General features: G+C 39.6%; 1 protein-coding gene and 1 long non-coding RNA gene across 2 annotated transcripts; both read left to right on the forward strand.

The window, feature by feature from the left end:
• Window positions 1–3,871: 3,871 nt before the first annotated feature.
• On the forward strand, window positions 3,872–12,779 carry LOC141009176 (polymeric immunoglobulin receptor-like; the record flags this gene model as incomplete). Its single annotated transcript, XM_073481634.1, has 12 exons — window positions 3,872–3,896; window positions 3,999–4,101; window positions 4,314–4,411; window positions 4,508–4,539; window positions 4,970–5,026; window positions 6,056–6,130; window positions 6,422–6,496; window positions 6,634–6,646; window positions 11,715–12,035; window positions 12,179–12,478; window positions 12,612–12,648; window positions 12,749–12,779. Coding segments are annotated over exons 1-12 (1,167 nt in total), but the record flags the coding sequence as incomplete, so codon positions are not given.
• Window positions 12,780–12,786: 7 nt separating this feature from the next.
• Window positions 12,787–16,956, forward strand: LOC141008917 (uncharacterized). Its single transcript, XR_012180107.1, has 3 exons — window positions 12,787–12,846; window positions 12,939–12,973; window positions 16,900–16,956. It is a non-coding gene; the product is annotated as an uncharacterized lncRNA (long non-coding RNA).
• The last annotated feature ends 6,285 nt before the right edge of the window (window positions 16,957–23,241 follow it).

Genomic DNA, 23,241 nt, shown 5'->3' on the forward strand with positions numbered 1-23,241 from the left:
CAGTAAGTCTTGTTAAATTAATTTCGTACCAAATATTTTTTTGTCATTTTGAAATATTTATTTCTAATACAGACTACTGTGCATTAAGAGTAACAGGAGTTTTTACTGTTTCACTTTTAGAGCAGGCCAAAGCTGCAGCATCAGCCACAACGGTAAGATACGGTTATTTTCCCCCCCAACTTTTCACAAAGAAGGCTGTCAGGATGGACAGTATACAGGCCATTTGTTTACTACTCAAAATGATCAGAGAATATATTCTGATGTAGAGATAGATATTTATTTATATAAGATAACATAGAGATTACAGTTATCAGATAGAAAATTAACAGATTGGGTTTACAATTGCAAAGTGTTCCAATTATGGTGGCTAAGAAAGCGCTCACAATCCTGGCACTTTCCAAGACTTTACCCCAGGGCTTGCTGGCCTTGCTCCAGAGCAGGGTTAGCCCTGAGCTTTGTGTGGTTATCCCCTGAAAAGACGGGGCTAAAAATGTGTGTGAAACAGGGCTACAGTAAACAGAGTAGTCATGAAGTATTCAAGAATGTCACATTAGCTGCGTGTTCCAACGGACATTTAAGCCATGGCTAGTAAAATTGCATTGTGAATTTTTCCTCCCTGGCCTAGGTTAAACCCTTGGTTAACAATTTGTGTGATAACTTTTTGACTTGTGAAACTTGCCAAGTCAAGTCAATGTCTATTGTCATTATATGATGATATTTATATCGCCCAAAATCTCAACCTTTAGCCCAGGGCTATGCAGTGTGAAAAGCCCTTTGGTTGTAAAGTGAATTGAGTTTAATCAAAATCAGACAGTGATAATGTCATTCATAACTGTCTCTCCTGCCTCATGCAGACTTCATGCACGGAGAGCGATGTGGACGTGATGTACAGCTCTGTGGTTTTCAAGAAGCCAAAAGGTTTGCAGAAGGTAAATGTCAAGAAAACAGAGTCTCACACTGATTGTCAAGTTGTTCAGGAGTTTTTTTCTTGACCATTCCATTGTAGGTCAAAAAATAGTTTAGATGTTGACTAGTAAATTTATCACCTTTTCCCCAAAATCACAAATCACATTGCCTCAGGGGTTTTACAATCCGTACAGGGTCAACTCTTAGCTCAGGGCTATGCAGTGTAAAACACCCTTTGCTATAAAATGACTTGAAATTAATCAAAAACAGAGAGTGATCATCTCATTCATAACTGTCTCTCCTTCCTCATGCAGACTTCATGTACTGACAGCGATGTGGACGTGATGTACAGCTCTGTGGTTTTCAAGAAGCCAAAAGGTTTGCAGAAGGTAAATGTCAAGAAAACCCAGTCTCACACTGATTGTCACATGTTGTTTAGTAGGTTTGTTTTTCCAAAACATAACATTATATTTCTGTTTATCTGTTTTCTATATATATTTTTTTACATCTTTCTTTTCCTGCAGGTTGAAGCCAATGGTGACAATGTCACATACAGCACATTGGCTTAGCACCAGCACAGCCTTCAGCCATGTCTCCTCTGTTTGTCTGTCTATATTTTAGTCTACTTGCATGAGTTTTTTAAATGATAGTGTCGTAATGTGTTATCTGATGTCATCATTTGGTTGTGTAGTAACTTCTCTCTACTTTGTTTGACACCTTCTCTCTACTGGTTCCTCTTTTGCATTTGAAAGAAGCTTTGTCCTGTCTGCTTGTCTAGTGTTTGACAATATTAACAGCTAGTTGTTGTTGTTACTGTTGTAGTATTTATGACTCTTAAAGGTCACATTAAGTTTGCATGTATGTTGCATTTATAAAGAGGTGTATGTGTCTGTTATAAAATCATATAAATCTTCATCGGTCAGTCTTGTCCTCTCTTCATGACATTTTTATTGTCAGACAAAGCTGCTTCACAAACAGATGTTTCTGTAGAGCCAAACAGTGCAGATATCAGCTGCTTAGTGAAGGCTCTTAGACATTTCTGGATCAACAGTCAACTGAAATGAAAACATTGGCAACAGATGAAACAAACTGCACTGAGAGATAGACTGCTGCTCTACATCGCACATCATTTAACAACTGTTGTAAAATAGGGTATGAATAGACTTGCTGTGAAAATCATCTGTGAACACCAACACCAATGAGTCACACTCAGGACCTTTGTTGCATCTCTGCCTCATGTTCTGTTCCCTCTCTATTATCTGTGATAAAGACATAAAAAGCCCCTCAAAATACTGAGAGAGACTTGTGTTTCTGGTTACAAAAGAATCTTATAAACAAAAAGGTCTATCTCCTTAGGAACTGTTCCTGTAATGAAATAACAACCTCAGAGACATAAAAAGCCCCTCAAAATATTTATATGTGAATGTTACTGTCATCTCTCACATGAAGTGTTAATATGGAGAAATGCACATACGGGCTGGAAGAGCTTGATTCCCTAACCCTGCCTGGTTTGTTTATGACACAACAACAGCAATGCTCATTACATGTCTTTAAACCATCTCAAAAGTGCCCTCTCATATGTATATTCCAGTCAGCTCATACACTTAGAGCCATGGCCATTTCATTTCACTCATAAGAGTTCACCAGAGGGCCTGGAGCTCCACCTGCCTGCTGGTCAGAGCTGCTGCTACCAAGATTTTCTCTTGTGATATTTCAGAGTGAGACTTCTCCTGTCTGCTTTGCCATTGACCCAAATGAACTGCCTTAAAAGGAGGAGGAAGATAGATTTTTAAGACTTGCTATTGCCTGTTCAAGAAATCAGGAAGTAGATAATTAGACAATGCATTGGTGTTGCATGTTCATTTGTGAAACTGCACTTTCTCTGCGACATGGCTGTTCATCTCAGAATTCTTGTCATCCTCATGGGACTCACAGGTCAGTCACAGGGTCGTTTTATGTGTAAAACTGTTTAATATCACGTTTGAGCTGATGAGTAATTAAATATACATAAATATATTCTGTTATTATTTGAATGTCAGTCAGATGAGAGGGATGAGTGACAGCATAGACAAGTCTCTACTATAAACCAGTAAACATCATTTTCAGTGGGCAGGTAACATAAAAGAAGAATATTGTTTGCTATATCTGCAGTAAATGATGTTTCTCTGTTTGTTGCAGGAATTCACAGCATAACTACAGTCAGTGAAGTGTCAGTGAAGGCTGGAGGCTCCGTCTCTATCCCATGTCCCTATGAGTCACGATACATAAACAATGTGAAATACTTATGTAAAGGATCTGATTGGAACCTCTGCTCATATGCAGTTAAAACAAACAGACAAAGTTCAGGGAAGTTTTCAATCTCTGATGACAAAATCCAAAGAATCTTCACTGTGACCATAAAAGATCTAATGGATCGAGACGCTGGTTATTACTGGTGTGCTGTGGAGATTAATAATGGGGTAGATGTAAGAAAGTATTTTCACCTGTCAGTCACCAGAGGTAAGAACCCTTTAGACATCTTTATTCAACTCCTTTGTTAAATTTGAACAATTTGTAGGAAATACACTGAGGGGAGTTCATTGTTTGCTCTGGAGTCTGATTATTAGGCTACTCACATTTTTCTGCTCAATCATTTTCCCCTGAAGATACACCCGCTCTGTATGTGGATCATCAGGAGATTAAAGGATTTGTTGGAGAAGAAATAACCATCAAGTGTTACCATCCTAACCGTGGAGTAATGAAGTGGTGCAGGCTGGGCGGCTCCTGTGTGACGAGGTCGTCTGGATCAATAAAAGTAACAACAGTGACCATCAGTTGGAGGGTTCATGTTTCCACTGTGACTATGAGTGGACTGAGGACAGAGAGCAGCGGCTGGTATTTGTGTGTCAGAGGAGATTTCCAGATGCCAGTGCATTTAACTGTTACTGAGAAACCTACCACTAGTAAGTACTACAATTAAAAAAGTATGAAATATCAGTTTATACATATTAGTCAGGTGCAGTCTTTTAGTAAATGATGTGATTTAACATAGAAGAGATAATAGGACTAAATATTTGTCATCTTACTCATCATTGTGTCGTTTTGGATTAAAGCCACTGTTGCAACAACAACACTCTTCACCACTCCTCAGCCTGGAAATACCACCACTGCTTTTGCAGACAAAGAAACCACCACAGTTCAGGGTGAACAGCAAAGGTAAGGTATGAAGAGAACTGCGGCCATTTTGTGGTCACATTAAACAAAAGCTGTAAAGTAATCTCTATACATATTGTTCATATAAGAACTGGGTTCTATAAGGTGGTTTGGTGTTGAACTTGAATTATAATGTAGTAATGTTTGAACAAGGGCATCCTGTTTATCTTAATGACTTTGCATGATGTGTTTTTACATATTTATTTATGCTGCAGTGATTCAGTCGACCTAAAGATCCTCATCATCCTTTTGAGCTTGTTGATCTTCATCATAATTATCATCTTGTGCATCTGGTTTATGTTGAAAAAGCACAGTAAGTCTTAATATTTTCCTCATTTTGAAATATTTATTCCTAATACAGACTACTGTGCATTAAGAGTAACAGGAGTTTTTACTGTTTCACTTTTAGAGCAGGCCAAAGCTGCAGCATCAGCCACAACGGTAAGATACGGTTATTTTTTCTTCCAACTTTTCACAAAGAAGGCTGTCAGGATGGACAGTATACAGGCCATTTGTTTACTCCTCAAAATGATCAGAGAACATATTCTGATGTAGAAGATATATGCTTCCCTTAGAGATAGATATTTATGTCTATAAGATAAAATAGAGATTACAGTTATCAGATAGATAATTAACAGATTTGGTTTGCAATTGCAAAGTGTTCCAATTATGGTGATTCCCCTTATCATGATTTTCCCCTCAAAGGCAATATGTAATTGACTATTTGAACAAGCGTGGCAGTGATACAAGTTAATATTGTTATATGGGAAGTTAAATTGTGTTGAAATGACGTGAAAGCAAAATGTAAAGGGTGCGATAATGAATGGCTCCTTTTTCAGTCTCTAACATTCGGTTTGCTCCTTCCACTCAGGCTGAAGTTGACATCACTTACTGTAATATTGAGGAGATGAGAAAAACTTCAAGCCAGGTAATCCATAACTGCAGAGATATCAACAAAATGAATGTAAAATGTGTAAAAGTTTCAGAGGATCTTCTCTCTTTTCAGGATGTATGATTGGCCCAATTAAGGTCGATTTTTTTTCAAAGATAAATCTTTTTTGTTTTTGTAATTAAGAATTTTTGTTATTAAGAAAAAAACAGCAATCACTATTTGATTATTATGACCCAATCAGTACTAAAAAGTAAAAGTCAAAATGTTGATCACAAGTACACAAAAGGTACACTCAAATATAAAATCGTATTTCACCATTCACAACGGCATCTATCTACAACTCTGATTGAGACAAGTTAGGAGGCTGTGCAAACATCAATGAATACTGCAACACTCTCTGAAGTCAGATTTCAGACGTACCTCACCACTTCCGAGCTCCAAATCCAAGATGGCTGCTCTGCTTATCAACAGCTGTGAAAGCTGTAGAATATACTGTTTATTAATTGTGTGTGTCTCATTAAGTCAGTCTTACACACAGTACTGTCTAACTTCTATCTGTGGACATGTTGCTTTCGTTGAGCAAAATACTGTATAATGTGTTGTCATCCACTAATATTACTAACAATGGCTAACCTGGTATTCCGACATGCACTGGAACGTGGTCATCTCGGATATGATGTCAGAAAATGAAGCGCACCATCAGAGTCTTCTTGGCTCGAGGCTGAGAAATCATTCACACTGGCTCGATCCTTGCACCTTCCCTGACTTTAGCCCAGAGCTGTCTGGCCCCGCTCCAAAGCATGAGTTTGTCCGGCTTAGGTCTAAAGTGAACAGTGTAGTTGCTCTGCATTCAAGAATGTTCAGCAGACATTTAATATCTGAGGCTAATAGAGTGCAGCATGAATTGTATAGCCCTGGGCTTAGATTAACCCTGGTTAACATTGGCCTTCAACATTTCTGTAGGGTCAACTCTTAAAAACACCCCTTGGTTGTAAAATGACTTGAAATTAATCAAAAACAGAGAGTGATCATCTCATTCAAAACTGTCTCTCCTTCCTCATGCAGACTTCATATACTGACAGCGATGTGGACGTGATGTACAGCTCTGTGGTCTTCAAGAGGCCAAAACGTGTCCTGAAGGTAAATATCAACAAAACCCAGTCTCACACTGATTGTCAAGTTGTTCAAGAGTTTTTTTCTTCACCATTCCGTTGTAGGTCAAAAAATGGTTTAGATGTTGACTAGTAAATTCATCGCCTTTTCCCCCAAATCACAAATCACATTGCCTCAGGGGTTTTACAATCCGTACAGGGTCAACTCTTAGCTCAGGGCTATGCAGTGTAAAACACCCTTTGCTATAAAATGACTTGAAATAAATCAAAAACAGAGAGTGATCATCTCATTCATAACTGTCTCTCCTTCCTCATGCAGACTTCATATACTGACAGCGATGTGGACGTGATGTACAGCTCTGTGGTTTTCAATAAGCCAAAAGGTTTGCAGAAGGTAAATATCAACAAAACCCAGTCTCACACTGATTGTCACATGTTGTTTAGTAGGTTTGTTTTTCCAAAACATAACATTATATTTTTGTTTATCTGTTTTCTATATATTTTTTTTTTTACATCTTTCTTTTCCTGCAGGTTGAAGCCAATGGTGACAATGTCACATACAGCACATTGGCTTAGCACCAGCACAGCCTTCAGCCATGTCTCCTCTGTTTGTCTGTCTATATTTTAGTCTACTTGCATGAGTTTTTTTAAATGATAGTGTCGTAATGTGTTATCTGATGTCATCATTTGGTTGTGCAGTAACTTCTCTCTACTTTGTTTGACACCTTCTCTCTACTGGTTCCTCTTTTGCATTTGAAAGAAGCTTTGCCCTGTCTGCTTGTCTAGTGTTTGACAATATTAACAACTAGTTGTTGTTGTTACTGTTGTAGTATTTATGACTCTTAAAGGTCACATTAAGTTTGCATGTGTGTTGCATTTATAAAGAGGTGTATGTGTCTGTTATAAAATCATATAAATCTTCATCGGTCAGTCTTGTCCTCTCTTCATGACATTTTTATTGTCAGACAAAGCTGCTTCACAAACAGATGTTTCTGTAGAGCCAAACAGTGCAGATATCAGCTGCTTAGTGAAGGCTCTTAGACATGTCTGGATCAACAGTCAACTGAAATGAAAACATTGGCAACAGATGAAACAAACTGCACTGAGAGATAGACTGCTGCTCTACATCGCACATCATTTAACAACTGTTGTAAAATAGGGTATGAATAGACTTGCTGTGAAAATCATCTGTGAACACCAACACCAATGAGTCACACTCAGGACCTTTGTTGCATCTCTGCCTCATTTTCTGTTCACTCTCTATTACCTGTGATAAAGACATAAAATACTTGTGTTTCTGATTACAAAAGGATCTTATAAACAAAAAGGTCTATCTCCTTAAGAACTGTTTCTGTAATGTTGTCAGACATTTACAACCTCAGCCTGTCAGTGGCAAAAACAAACACTTTTAGTGGACTTAACTTTGACGGTCATAGTTGCCCTTAAGGGCCGCACACACACAGTCAAAACACTGGAGAGTGTTTGCATGGAAAATAAGTCAGAGATTTTTCATTACTCCACATATCACTGGAAGGATCTCTTCTGTAGCAGGATCTGGTTGTTGGAGAGGATGTGGAGAAAGTAAAACAAATCATACACATATATTTTTACATGTCCAGTAATAAAGTCTTTCTGGGAAGAGGTAGAGAAAGCCATTAAAGACATTCTTGACATTAAGGAATCCCTGACATTCGAAAAATTGGCTGGGTATTAACATGCACCATAGAACAAAACTAAAGGAGCTGAAGCAGTTGACAAGGATATGGACACAACCCAAAACACCAGAATTACATCTGTGGTATGAAAGAACAGAACAAGTATTTGAAATGGAGAGGCTTACACTCGTGGCTAATAGCAGCTTGGAGAGGTGGAATAGAGTATATTTGGGGTACATTGACAAGGTGATGAAGTGCTTTGATAGCCTGGTGTAGGACAGATGTTGTGTACATGATGCATTCACACACACCACATGCACGCGCACGCTCACACATATACACACACGCACACACCCACACCTTCATCATCACTGCCGTTTTTTTTTTTTGTTTGTTTTTTTAATTTATTTTATTTTATTTTTTATTTATTTTATTTTATTTTATTTTTTTTTATTTTTTTTTATTTTACTTTTTAATTCTTCTGTTCTGTCTCCCCTCTTTTTTGTTTTATTTTTGTTTCTGTTTATTTTTGGGGAGGTTGTTGTTGTTTGTTGTTAAATGCTATAAAAATGTAAATAAAAAAAAGGGGGTTACATTGCAGCAGAAATATTTGGAAAATGGGGCCCCGATGTAAAATGTCCTTTAAAGGCTACATAAATTACTGATATAACAGCTAAATTGTAAGTTATGCTTTTTTTATTTCTGTTTTTAAAGGCTTTTTCCTCCATCTTTTACAGCTATTTTCAACCTTATTTAAGTTGGTTGAAGTTAAAATGGCATATCTGTAAAATAAACTAGAATTAGCTCCACACCTGAAATGAAAATATTAAATCTATTGACCCATTTTAAATTTATCCAGTGAAAACATTATTTTTATTTTTGTGTAGTTTTATTTAAATACCAATCACAAAGTCTGCTGCCATTCATTTGTCTCACAGACATTGCTGCCAGTGCTGCAACTATAGCCAACAATGCACAAGGATGGTAAAGACTCACTTGAATGATCAAATAGCACTTAGCCCCCTTTAATGTTTTTGCAAATCACCATGGAACTTTCAAGGGACTCTCTTCTTAACTTGCATAAAGTGAAACATTTTGCAGATTTCCCAACATCCCCTTTATGTTGCTGATCACTTCCCTTCATCCCCAGTTTCCCTTCACTTGTGTATAAAATCTCTTCATCAAAATAGCCCTTGTTTTGCGCAAAACAAGGGCTGTACAGACCATATCCTTTGTACATGTTTGTCAAGAGTAGTTTAAATAAGAGGCAACAAAAGTTGACCAAACTAAGGAAGTGTTTTTTACTCAATCGTTGTGTTGACATCTTGGCATTCAGGACTATCTTGGTCAAGAAGCTTAATTCATTTTATGACCATGACCATACATGTTCCACTAGGTAGGTTATCAGATATTGTGGAGAATATCCACTCATCAGATTATAAATGGATGGGCTACTTACTGTGTGCAAGGCCTACTTATAATTACATACCAAAAAACCCTGTGGCCTCATGCACTATTGACTTCATCGGCCAACTTATGTAATGCCACTGCCTTACTTACAGATACAGTTGCATCATCTTCCTGTTTCTTTGGTCAAGTAGCAATACCACTCAGTAAAATGACTCTGTCTGTCTGCATGATAATGACTGCAATAACATAATCATTTGTGATGACCTACCTTTGTTTAATTCATAAATTGTGGAGACACTTATAATGTACTATGCAACAGTTAATATGAATGGCTACAACATGCAGGTCTTAGGAAGGAAGGAAGTCTTCACTGCAGTTGACAGATATCACAGTTCCAATGTGTTTATTTCCACCTCCACAACTACATTACTTATGCACAACTGTCAGTTAAGTCAGCCTTTATGTAGGAAATTAACCTATTAAATTTAGCATAAACATAATTGAGAAACAACATGACAATATACGGCATTAACAGACATGTCTGAAGCGGGAACAGCCCTAATAACTCTGAGACAGTGGATTTATCCATTGCAATTCAGCACAGCCCTCTACTGGACAATGGAACAGATGTAGTATATTATAAACTGCACTGCTGTGCACTTTATGTTAACCACCAATAACAATACAGTTGTTTAGTGCATTTATCTCAACAACTGAAGTAATCAGTAACAGTATTTTAGTATTAGAAATACAGTTAGCAGCAATATGTAGTAGTTACACAGTCATCAGCCACAAACAGTCTGTCTGACGGGCAGGGGTGAAATTATTTTTAAAAAGGACACCAGCTGCTTGTGGTGAGACACCAGCGGTTAAAAAGTCATGACGCGTTTATGTTGAAACAGCTGCAGCCGGTTAAGGTAAAATGGTAAATTAAAGTATTTCTACAACAGCTCTGTGATAAACTTACTAACAGTATGGATTTTACGATGCTATCATGGTAAATTATCTTGACAACTAGAATGTATTGCCATGGAATAGGGTTAAGATATCCAGGGTTCCCAGAAAAAGAATCCTCATGACTTTGGTGATCCCCTTTTCACTTAAGATGCATCAAGCCAAATATGTCAACACCTACAAGTAGATTACCATAAAATTGTGTAGTCATTTGTGATTTCAGAAATATGTATCATGCTGACTTTTGGTAATGCTTTGATCTTTTCCACTAGGTCCATTTTTTTAGTTCAGAGTTAAATGTCTATTAGCTACTGTATAAGGTACTGTAGATCTCCATGAAATTAGGTACAGATGCATTGAAATAACCTTTACAATAACTTTTGTGATACCTTATCTTTAATCTAACGGCATCATCAGGTCAAAATTTAAAGTTAGTCCAATACTTATGTTTGGTTTCTAACCAAATTAGTATTAATTTTGTCAGTTATTCTTCGTCTTTATCCCAACATTAAAAGTCCCTGAGGGTTTTTTGTCATAATTAGTATGTATGTATGTTATGTTGGCATTTTGCCATGTACATTAATACTAACTCAGAACACTGACACTGTGCCTTTAGGGACAGCCTCACAGAGCCTCTGGCCATACATACAGCAACTTTTGAAACTTAACTTAGTATATCTGTGATGACTAATATGGGGCTTACTTTCGTGTATATTTCAATTATTGTCATTCTCCTTAACCATGACATGTTTGAGTTATCTCATAGTGGTTAATGGTTATTAATTTAATGAACATGATAATTATATAATCTCATGTGAACTGCTTGATGCAAAATTGAACACTTCAGAAGCTGTTTTCAGACAGCGACATTTGGTTAGCTCTGTCAACAAAGGCATACATGTTGATATTTTAGCATACATGGTAATTCTTTTTTTAATACATCGCAGTTATGTTCTAATTGATGTATTTTTGAAGCTGCATACAGCAAGGTGTCAGAGTCCATCTGGTTTTCTGCTTCAACACATGGTGAAGAGGAAGTCAAGTTACACAAGAGAAAAACTTCAGCGAGGGAACCATGCAGTGATATCAAGAGCATTTCATTTTATTTTCAACTGACCGCACAACTTTCTGAAAGCACGCGGTAGCTGCAAAGATATTTATAGACATCATCTTAATAACCGATGTAAGACAACTTCCTGACAGTTGGAGGAAGAGAAATTTAAAGTGGTACAATTAGGAAATTTAGGAAGTAGACAGTCAGTCTTGCTGTGCACCGGCTCGTGTCGTTTTCTCTGCTCACTTACTGACATGGCTGTTCATCTCAGCTTTCTTCTCCTCCTCACTGGACTCACAGGTCAGTCACAGGAAACATTTTATAATTGTGTATGTCTAATGCTTCTAATGTTCACAAGATGATATAATAATGATAACTGCTGGTGAGACAAGTTTTGTCCTACAGTTTTTAATTAATAGATTTTGACTATAATGATTTGAAACAACAACTGATATGAAAGTCTACATTAGGCAAGTCATATGAAGGAAAATATTATTGTGAATATGTCCATTAAAATGTTGCATTTGTTCTTGTTGCAGGAATTCACAGCATAACTACAGTCAGTAAAGTGTCAGTGAAGGCTGGAGGCTCCGTCTCTATCCCATGTCTCTATGAGTCACGATACATAAACAATGTAAAATACTTATGTAAAGGATCTGATTGGATCTCCTGCTCATATGCAGTTAAAACAAACAGACAAAGTTCAGGGAAGTTTTCAATCTCTGATGACAAAATCCAAAGAATCTTCACTGTGACCATAAAAGATCTGATGGAACAGGACACTGGTTATTACTGGTGTGTTGTGGAGATTAATAATGGGGGAGATAATGGAAAGTATTTCCACCTGTCAGTCACCAGAGGTAAGATCTCTGCACATTTCAGTTTTTGTCAGACAAAAGTTATGACAACACATGTCAAATTTGTAAAAGTATGCATCCATCAGTTGTTAATGCTGCAACACTTTTGAAAAAGGTATCCACAATTTGATTTGTTTCCCCTCCAGGTGCACCCAGTCTCTATGTGGCTCATCAGGAGATTACAGGAGTAATTGGAGAGCAAATAACCATCAAGTGTTACCATCGTTATCCTGGAGTGATACAGTGGTGCAGGCTGGGCGGCTCCTGTGTGACAGAGCCCTCTGGATTAATAGGTGGAACAGAAGTGACCACTGATAGGAGTGTCCCCAATGTGTTTACTGTGGCTATGATTGTGCTGAAGACAGAGAGCAGCGGCTGGTATTGGTGTGTGCAGGGAGACTTACAGATGCCAGTGCATTTAACTGTTCATGAGAAATCTACAACTGGTGAGTAATATCAGTAATTATATATTCTGAATATAAAATTGTAAATTATAATCTTGATCTAATATAGATAAGATATTATGATTCATTAGTACGGCAACAAGTTCAATTTGTGAATCTCACCTTCGTTTTGCAGAAAAAGCAGCAACCACAGTTGACAGTGAAGAGCACAGGTCAGAAGTTTTGCATGTACATGAAGCTACATTGTTGTTGTTTAAACCAGTCTGTTTATCTTAATTCATTTGTATTGTGTGTTTTAAATGTATGCTGCAGGTATCAAGTTGACCTAAAGAGCATCATCATCCCTTTGAGTTTGTTGATTCTTGCTCTCATGGTGACCTTGTTCGTCTGGTTTATGTTAAAAAGACACAGTAAGTCTAGCCTGATATTTAATAAATCAGCAGTGATATTGACATTGAGCAGTGACAGTTTGTAAAAGGAGTTTTCACTGTTTCACTTTTAGAGCTGACCAAAGTAGAATCGTCAACCACAACGGCGGTAAGATATGTTGATTAATTTCCCAGCAACAAGACAGAGACATGCTATTGTGAACGTTAGCTTAACTTGCAGTGATACCAAGGGAAATCAAGCTAATACAGGAGAATATCAAACCTTGTGGGGTTTCTTTTTTTAAGCAGGTCATATAATAATCATATAATTTGGTGAATATGTAACCTTGAGGATTGTTCAGCACACAGGGGCTTCAATTAAGGAGGCCACAACGGTCAGTGTGGGTCAATCATAACATGCCATTTATTTACAATAAATCAAATTCTAAAATAACACAGTCAATGAAGAACAAGAAGACAGACAGTCATATCACGGCTGGGGGACCAACCACCCACTGCCTAGGACACTGGGAGTAAACTAAATATCAAAAAGAAATATAAACCCAACACAATCAAATAAAGACACCACACTAATTAAATGTGCAACCACAAACCATATCACCATCTAAAGTGAACTCCCAGCATCTCAACCACACCGGTGAATGGAGGACCCCACCAGCCGCAACACTAGAAACAGAAGAGGACAGAATGTTAAAATCCTAAAACTAAGCAAACTCTAATTTAAAATAACAAAAGACAATAAAATCAATATGGCTAAAATATAAAATACTAAACTAAAATAAACGGCAGTCAGTGCTTTGCCTAAAAGCAAAAGAAAACACTGTTAATATAGTTTGTAGGACATAAAAGTATGAGGTTTAAATGATGATTTTTTACATACCTCTGTATTTTAAAACAGTTAAGGTTTAGTCCTACAAACAAATGATAGACCCACAATTAAAATCATTAAAACACAGATACCTCAGGGTGCATGAATGCACCCCTACATTACCCTAACAATTAAAATACTACCCTGATAAAACAATTCTAAAAAACCCCAAAAGTCTCTTACCAGAGCAGAGAGTCAACAGCCACAGCCACACAAAGGATTTGGAGAGAGTGACTCCTGGAGTCACACCTGCTATTAATCAGCTCTCCTCAGTTCCTGTCTCCTCTGATTGGTCTCTGCTGCTTCTCGTGACCTACTGCTACAAATAGAAAAATGGTGAATTCCAGCCAGAGCTAGAAAAGAAAAGAGCTAGAAGTAGAAGAAGAAGAAGAAGAAGAAGAAGAAGAAGAAGAAGAAGAGCATCAAGTGTATTATTTTGAAAATAACCACAGAATGGTATAGAATAAGGTTTTAGTAACTCTGGTCACTCCACTGATTTTGTGTTCGCCTTAAAAAAGGAGTGGGCGGGGTCGAGGTGCAGGGTCGAGGTGAAGTCTGAACAAGTGAGTCTTGAGTCTTTTGCGGAAGATGGCGAGTGATTCTGCTGTCCTGACATTGGTCGGTAGTTCGTTCCACCACTGGGGCGCCAGAGCAGAGAAGAGTCGCGACTTCGCTGAGCGGCCTTTGTTTCCTCTTAGTGATGGCAGTAACAGCCGGCCAGCTGATGTAGTAGAGCGAAGTGCTCGTGCTGGGGCGTGTGGTCTGACCAGTATCTGGAGGTAAATGGGTGCAGTTCCGTTGACGGCCTTGAAGGCCAGCACCATGTTCTTGAATCAGATGAGGGCCGCAACAGGAAGCCAGTGGAGGTCACAGAGGAGGGGGGTCACATGGGAGAATTTGGGTAGATTGAAAACGATGCGCACTGCAGCGTTCTCGATACGTTGCAACGGTTTAGTCACAGAGGCTGGGAGTCCAGCCAAGAGCGAGTTGCAGTAGTCCAGGCAGGAGATGACCAGTGATGGGACCAGGAGTTGCATTGCATCCTTTGTGAGGAAAGACCGGATCCTGCAGATGTTGTAGAGGGCAAATCTGCAGGATTGGGCCACCGCGGTGATGTTGGGGGTTCAGGATAGCCCGTCGTCGAGGATTACGCCCAGGTTCCTCGCAGTCGATGAAGGCGATACCGTGACATCCTCAACAGTGACTGACAGGTCCATGAGGGGTGTGAGGGCAGTCTTTCCCCAGGATGAAGAGGAGTTCAGTTTTACTAAGGTTGAGCTTGAAATGATGCGCAGTTGTCCAAGCAGAGATGTCTGCCAGACATTCCGAGATGCGCGTGGCAACGTGGGTATTGGAGGATGGGGGCAAGGAGGGGAACGGTTGGGTGTCGTCAGCATAACAGTGGTAAGAGAATCCATGTGATGTGATTGCAGAGCCTAGTGATCTAGTGTATAGTGAAAACAGAAGCAGTCCTAGTACTGAGCCTTGAGGGACACCAGTTTCCAGAGAGCAGGGTTTGGACAAGGAGCCATTCCAAGTGACCTGAAAGGTGCGATTTGTCAGGTATGATGTGAACCAGGTTAGAGCAGAGTCAGCGAAGCAGGTAAGGCTGTCATAGGTGATGGTTGGGGGAGGTGCTTTCTGGAAGGGCATAGGAGTAAATGAAGAGCTGCTGTCATTTACTTTCTTGGTAAAGTAAGTTGCAGTCATCTGCAGTGAGGGAGGGGGAGGGGTAGGAGGGGTGAGGAGCGAAGAGAACATGGAGAATAGTTTCCTGGGGTTGGAGGCAGAGGAGTTGATCTTTGACAGGTAGAAGGCAGATTTGGCTGCTGAAACAGTTGATGTGAAGTCAGACAGGAAGTGGTGGTAGTGAGCAAGGTCATCAAGAGTATGTGATTTCTTCCATTTTCTCTCTGCTGCTCGTAACACTGAGCTGTTGGTTCACAGCGATTCAGACAGCTGGGGGGGGAATCATGCTGGTCGGGAGGTGAGGGGACAGAGAGCGTTTAAAGAGGAGGAGAGGGAGGATAACAGAGTAGAGGAGTTGATCTTCAAGGGGAGAGAGAAAGCGACAAAGTTGTGGTCGGACACAGTGAGCGGGGTAACTACAGGACCTTGTGAAGATGAGGTCAAGTTGGTTCCCGGGCCGGTGGGTGGGTGGAGAGGGGGAGAGTGTGAGGTCAAATGTGGAGAAGAAGCTGATGAATTCAGATGAGCGCAGCTTCTCTGGGGGGATGCTGAAGTCACCCAGGACGCCAAGCGGTGTGCCATCGTCAGGGGAGCAGCTTAGGAGGGCATCCGTCTCATCATAGAAGTCGCAGAGAGGACCGGGAGGGTGATAGATCACCACAATGTTAAGCTTGAAAGGAAGGGTGACAGAGACCGCGTGGAATTCAAATGCAGATCTGGGTAGGTGGTCGAGGGTAAGGACCTGGTAGGACCACGTGTGTGAGATGAGGAGTCCAGTTCCTCCTCCTCGACCTGTTTGTCTTGGGGAGTGTGAGAATGAGTAGGCAGTTGAGATGGCAGCTGGAGTGGCAGTGTTTTCTGGAGTGATCCAGGTCTCCATAAGGGCCAGGAAGTGGAGAGTCTGCATAGGTTGAAATGGTGTCAGCCTTCTTGACTACAGACTGGCAGTTCCATAGCCCCCCTAGTACTTCAAGTTCAGTACCGGTGGAGAATGTTGGGTAACAGAGATTGGCTGGGTTACAGCCTCGAGCAATGGGTCTCCGGTGAAATCTTTTCCGATTAGATGTCTTGACTGGGATTGGGAGGGACTCATGGCTGCGATCTGTGGTGGACAGTGAGTTACTTGGACTTCCTCAATAGACTCCCGCAGAGAGACTCGCTAAGTCTTTGTTCAGCTGTCCTGATGCTGCAGCTGACGCTGTAGTGACTAGCCCATATGTGCTAGATTTACCTCATGCAGCCTTAGCTCCGCCCTGCAATCAAGCCTATTCAACACACCTGACTTGGCAGAAACTCACTGATAGCTACTTAGCTTCAATGGTTTCACAACAATTGAGACAAAAAATCTAGACAAGATTAAATATTTCAACTAACTTTCCTCACTGAATCTACAATTTCTCTTTACTCACCAGCAGTAGTTCACAGCTTCCTTCACCCGGACAAAATGTATCTGCGTAAAAAACAGCGTTAAGCTGCCTTCATTTTCTGTAATAACATTTAGTTTGTTCTTTCATCAGGCTGAAGAGGAAGTAACATACAGTGATGTTAAGCACGTGAGACAATCTTCAGACAAGGTAATCTGTAACTTGTGGTACCATTAACGACGCTAAAAGACACTCAACTAGAACTTAATGTCTCACCGTGCACATATGTTATTGATTAAAGCAAAAAGCAACAACAAAAGAAACATAAACGGTTAAACTGCGTAACTGATCTGTTTCTTGTCTGTCTCTTCCTGTCCACACAGAGGTCAGATGCTGAGATGAAGAGTGATGTGGACGTGGTGTACAGCTCTGTTGTTACATAGGGTGAATTTTAAAGCAACACTAGATAGTTTGGACTCATTACTACCCCCAGCTGGTTGAGAAGCGCAACTATCTGTTACCAGTGTCATAAATACTGTCGCTGTATGAGCATCCCTGGGGAAAATGAATACACATGAATTTGTTGATGGAGCCGGCGAATCACGAAGCCTCGTTTGGAAATATGTCCACCGACATGGTTTTTGATAACTAAAAAAATAAATAAATCATAGTGTTTGTAGTAATACAGAACCTACATTGTACAACATGAGGGGAAAACTTCGACTGGCAGTGGGTCACAATCGTCTGAAAAAACCTCAATCGAGTGCCAACAACAAGCTAGATTCAGAGATAGCAGTTGGTAGTTTGTTAGCATATAGGCTGCACAGCACATTAGCATGTTAGAATTATTCTCATACCGAGTTGGTTATAGTGATTGCACTGACTAAGTTACTTCCAAAACACGACGCTTGGGTGTGAATGTGTTTAGTAACGTCTGAAAATATAACTATGTTTTCGGGAGTTACTAAATATAATCGCAAGTTTACGTTGTGTTTGGTGTAATAACTACAACCAACTCGGTACGACAACAGTAAGTAGCATGCTAACGTTACCGATAACAACAATAGCCTAACGCTACCTCTCAACCACACTGTTCAACAATTACGTTGATTATCTGCATGAACTAAGGAATCTGCAACTTTTCAAGACAAGACGTTCATAGTGTTTTAGTAAGTTAGTCATCGTTTACAGTCACTACATGAAAACGTGCAAGCTATCAAAACGGACAGCATTAGATTATCTCCTAGCTGTATTACGGTTATAAACTGTGGACAAATAGTGCCCCAATGAACACCACAGAACAACAAATCAACTCAAAGTAAAAGTCGGTAAGACAATAAATATGTATATATGTAATATATGACTTACAAATCCAGTAGAATCAAGGCTAGGTCGCCGTCAGTCTTGAAACCCATTTCTTCTTTCAGCTCACGCCACCGAGTGTAAGCTGGTCCAATATTTATCCGTGTCTGGGCTCGTGTTCTATCACTTTCTCTTTTTCTTTTCTTCACCTCCTCAGACAATACCTTCTTGGCTGTTTTAGCTGGCTCGACCATGGCGTTGGTTTACGAAAAATCCAAGTAGCTGCTGGCTAAATCCACCGACAAATAAGTGTGGTTTCTGCCGGCGCGACCCCCCTCAGGTTGCAGAGACATCATCATTCATCCTATTAACTGTTTTTCTACCACTTAACTGAGTTTAGAAACATTATTTTAAGGTCGAAAAACTACCTAGTGTTGCTTTAAGATCTGAACCCAGCCTCATACACTTTCTCACATTCATGGTGAAGCTTCTTCACACAGTTTTTTAGCCACATTAACAACATGGCTGTAGTGATGAGGATGTAAGTCTGTCTACCTGCCACTGAATTATAACATAGAGCCATGTTCCCAGTGAGCAAAAAGTGGTCTAGATCACGTCTTTTAGATGTAATTTAAGGACATCCAAGACGTCTAAAAGAAGTCCTCTGGGGAGCCAGAATGAAAGTTTTTGTTTTTTTTTCAAGTTGGACGTTGAATAGACGTTTATATGTCGTTTATCGACTAATTCTGGCTGTCAGTGGATGTCCAGATCAGAGCCAGTATGAACGTCTATTCTCAACTAATTCTGGATGTCAGTGGATGACTAGATTATGGCCTGACTGGACGTCTTTTCTCGACGTCATTTATCGACTAATTCTGGCTGTCAGTGGACGTCCAGATCATGGCCTGGCCTGACGGACATTATATCAACCTGTTTTGGATGTCCACAGACGTTGCCTGCACAGTGCGTTGTAAATTGTGTTATGCCATCCAATACATTTAATAGTTATTACAATTAAGATAATTGGCCGTTTGAATGTAAGATGTGCTTTCACGTGTGTTTTATTGGATAGTACCTTTGATTGATGTGTGTTTTGCCATATTAAGGTTTGTGCTCCACTAGCCTGTCCTGCTATTGTACTGTAGCGTAGGGCTGAAAAAAGATGCTTGCCAAGCAAAAGTTGGGCGCCAGACAGGAGCACAAGGCAGCCTGTCGTTTATTCCTCTAATAAAAAAAACCCATAGATAACCCCAAAACATTTGTCAACTCAACACCATACAAAATCCCAGCTAGCTCAAGGCCCTAGCTACAAAAGATAATTAACCCAAGCAAAACACTGGCCAACCAAATGACTGAAAACAAAAAGTTAATTGTTCACCACGCTAGACGAATCAAAAATCAAACAGATAAATCAAAGTAGGAAAACCAAAGGTAATCGGACAATAAATCAACAGATTGCAAAAACCAAATAACAAATTCAAATTCAAAATGCACATCCCAAAAAGCCATATCATTAAATAACAAAAAACGCATTCACCATCAAAAAACATGCGTGAATGGGTGTCAATGCAGTTCAGTTCTTTCTGAGTTCAGGTTAGTTGAAGTTCGTGAGGGTGTATTCCAAGGTGTGTGTGTGTGTGTGGGGGGGGGGGGGGGGGGGTTATAGTGGTAGATTCAGTTCAGTCCTTTTTAGTTCAGTCTGATGTTATGTGTATATGGGTGTATGGGTATATGGGGAGGTAGAAGGGGCCAGGGTAGAGGGAGAGGGTTGGCTGTATTGGGGGGGAAAGACCAGACAGTAGCTGAGAGGGGTGATGAAGCCGGGAGAGCAACAGGCCGAGACCACTTAGCTGTAGAGTTGGCTGAGCCGAGTTTCAGACTGATTGTACACTCCGAGTACCGCGTAAAAGACATCAGATGGATTGATCCACACTCCGGGGTAGCGTTTAGTCCTCCTCAAGTGTTTAACTCCTCTCCAGCGCCGATTAGCTTGGGTATCTCCTCTTACTCTCGCTTCCTCCTTTCTCCTCCATGCTTTCTTTGTCTATCTGACCAAACATTTTTTTCCCCCAACTCCCAGGTGAACTTAATTACTTCCTAGTCCCTCCCCTTCCTCTAAGGAGGGAAGGCAGTGATTCACTTCCTGCCACAGTACAGTTGGAGTTGGCTCCTTTTAAATGTTTCAGTGCAGTGTGCACACTGATCTTCAACAGGGCAGGATGTGGAGCAACACTTTTTTTGACCGTAGATTGTAGACTATGCTTTTTGGTTGTAAGAAAGTCATCATACAAATAAAATATAAATTTTGTGTTGATTTTGTTGTTTGTGATGTCTGTGGAATAAACATCAGTGTTTTACTCACTCCGTGCCTCATCATTGGATATTCAATCAGGGGGAGTTGTTAGACTACACATGTCAGAACCCTTCACATCCTGCAGTGGCACCAAAGGTTTTTAACAAGTTGCCACTACAGTCAGGTCAACACTTTTTGTTTATGACCACTAGACTCAGATTTGCCTTGTCCTTAGAGCTAATTAGCAAATGTTAGCATGTTTACACGAAGTAAGATGATGAACACGGCAAACACATGTACCTAATAGTATGTTAGTATGGACACTGTGGAGAAGTTTAGTATGCTAAAGTTAGCATGTGGCTCAAAGCACCAGTGTGTACAGTGAACAGCCTCAGAGCTGCTGGAATGGATGTAGATGCTTTATGGTTTATCTTTAATCTTTCTTCCTAATTGTTAGTATTGTTCTGTTTTCAACAGCATCTGTTACACGACAGATGTTACCCCTACCCCGGCATCTAATCATCAGTGTTTTTTGTTCTTTTTCTCAAATGACAGTGTTGCAATGTGTTTTCATCACTATCGTTTGGCTTTGCAGTAACTTATTTCTACTTCTTGTATTTTGAGGTTTCACACCTCTTCTCTATTCTTTAGTAAGGAGGTGTAAAAGCCCTGGGCCCAGGTTTTTTGTATATGAAGTGACAATCAGGAATTAGAAAATCATTCTGTCAGTGCGCTTGTTCATGCAGTTGAGTCTTACTCTGCTCTCTCTCTGACATGGCTGTTACCCTAAGCTTCCTCCTCATCTTCATCGTACTAAAAGGTCAGTCGAAGATCATGTTCCAATTTATAGCTATGCCTTTTTAAGATTCTAATGGTCTAATGATGATGTTCATTAGGACAAGTATATTTAGTAAAATCCTCAAGCTTTTGTCTAATATTTTAAAAATAATATCTTGGCCTGAAATGTAAAACAACAGCTAATGAACATCTACAATAGGCAGGTCATATAAAGGAAGATTGTTTTTTGTGAATATATTCATTAAAGTGCTGTATTTGTTGTTGTTGCAGGAATTCACAGCATAACTACAGTCAGTGAAGTGTCAGTGAAGGCTGGAGGCTCCATCTCTATCCCATGTCTCTATGAGTCACGATACATTAACAATGTAAAATACTTATGTAATGGATATTGTTGGATCTCCTGCTCAGATGCAGTTAAAACAAACAGACAAAGTTCAGGAAAGTTTTCAATCTCTGATGACAAAATCCAAAGAATCTTCACTGTGACCATAAAAGATCTAATGGATCAAGACACTGGTTATTACTGGTGTGCTGTGGAGATTAATAATGGGGGAGATGGAGGAAGGTATTTCCACCTGTCAGTCACCAGAGGTAAGATCTCTGCACATTTCAGTTTTTGTCAGTCAAAAGTTATGACAATACATGTCAAATTTGTGAAAGTATACATCCATCAGTTGTTAATGCTGTAACACTTTGGAAAAAGGTATCCAGAATTTGATTTGTTTCCCCTCCAGGTGCACCCAGTCTCTATGTGGATCATCAGGAGATTACAGGAGTAATTGGAGAGAAAATAACCATCAAGTGTTACCATCGTTATCCTGGAGTGATACAGTGGTGCAGGCTGGGCGGCTCCTGTGTGACGGAGCCGTCTGGATTAATAGATGGAACAGAAGTGACCACTGATAGGAGTGTCCCCAATGTGTTTACTGTGGCTATGATTGTGCTGAAGACAGAGAGCAGCGGCTGGTATTGGTGTGTGCAGGAAGACTTACAGATGCCAGTGCATTTAACTGTTCGTGAGATCACTTGTAAGTACTACAAGTGATTTAAATTTATTATAAAAATATCTAGCATAAATGTTTGGACTTAAGCCTACAGAAGTGATATGAGCATTAATTATTATCATATTATAATGGTAATCATTGGGCAATTTTCAATTATACACCCACAGCACAGTTAATCACCTTGTCACCAACTCCTGCAAGTGAAGCGCCCCCAGCTCAGCATGAACAGCCAAGGTTGGTGTAGCCTTTGCTTTACCTTACAGTATTCAGAGAACTGCAGCCATTTTGTGCTCCATCTTTATATGTGTTTTACTGACACTTAATAAGTTTGAGATCCATTTAAATTAACATTTACAGTTTTGTAAAACTGTTGCATGTTTTATAACCAAGATGATGAAAAGATTTTAGACTATATTGTGATGACTTTTGTTTGTTTTTAATTCATTTCTATTGTGTGCTTAAAATGTGCAGTTCCTCCAGTTTCTCAACAAGTTTTATCATCCGTCTGAGCCTGTTGGTCTTGTTTGTAATGGTGACCTCGTTCATCTGGTTTATGGTCAAAAGACACAGTAAGTATACGGTAAAGTGATGAGTTCATGTGAAAGAAAATCTGGTTATTCTGAAATATTTAGTTTGAAATGAGGACTATTGTGAATTATTGTCATTGAGCATTCTCAATCAGTCATTTTATTGTCTCTCTTTTAGACCAGACAAAAGAGTCTTCAGCCACAACAACGGTAAAACATGCAGATTCATTTCCCAATAAATGTTTTCACAGAGAAGGCTTTTTACTATGTATACTATGTGTACTGTAGCATTTTTTATTCATAAGAAGGTACAGTCACCACAGCTGGAACTCAACCAATCATGTCTTTGATCATAAAGCTATACTATAGTCTTGGAAAGATGGTCATGTTGGTGTAATCTAATAACTTGTGTATTCTTTCTGTAAATGACATTTGTTTGTCTCCTTCTCAGGAACAACAGGAGGAAGTAAGATACACATCAGACGGTGCTGTAACCTTCAACCTTTAAAGCATAGTATGTTACACACACCAGTGCATTTAAATGCTTTCTTTGTTTTACAATCGTCACCTG

Source organism: Pagrus major, chromosome 15 (assembly GCF_040436345.1).
Source record: "Pagrus major chromosome 15, Pma_NU_1.0".
In the NCBI taxonomy this organism is placed as follows: domain Eukaryota; kingdom Metazoa; phylum Chordata; class Actinopteri; order Spariformes; family Sparidae; genus Pagrus; species Pagrus major.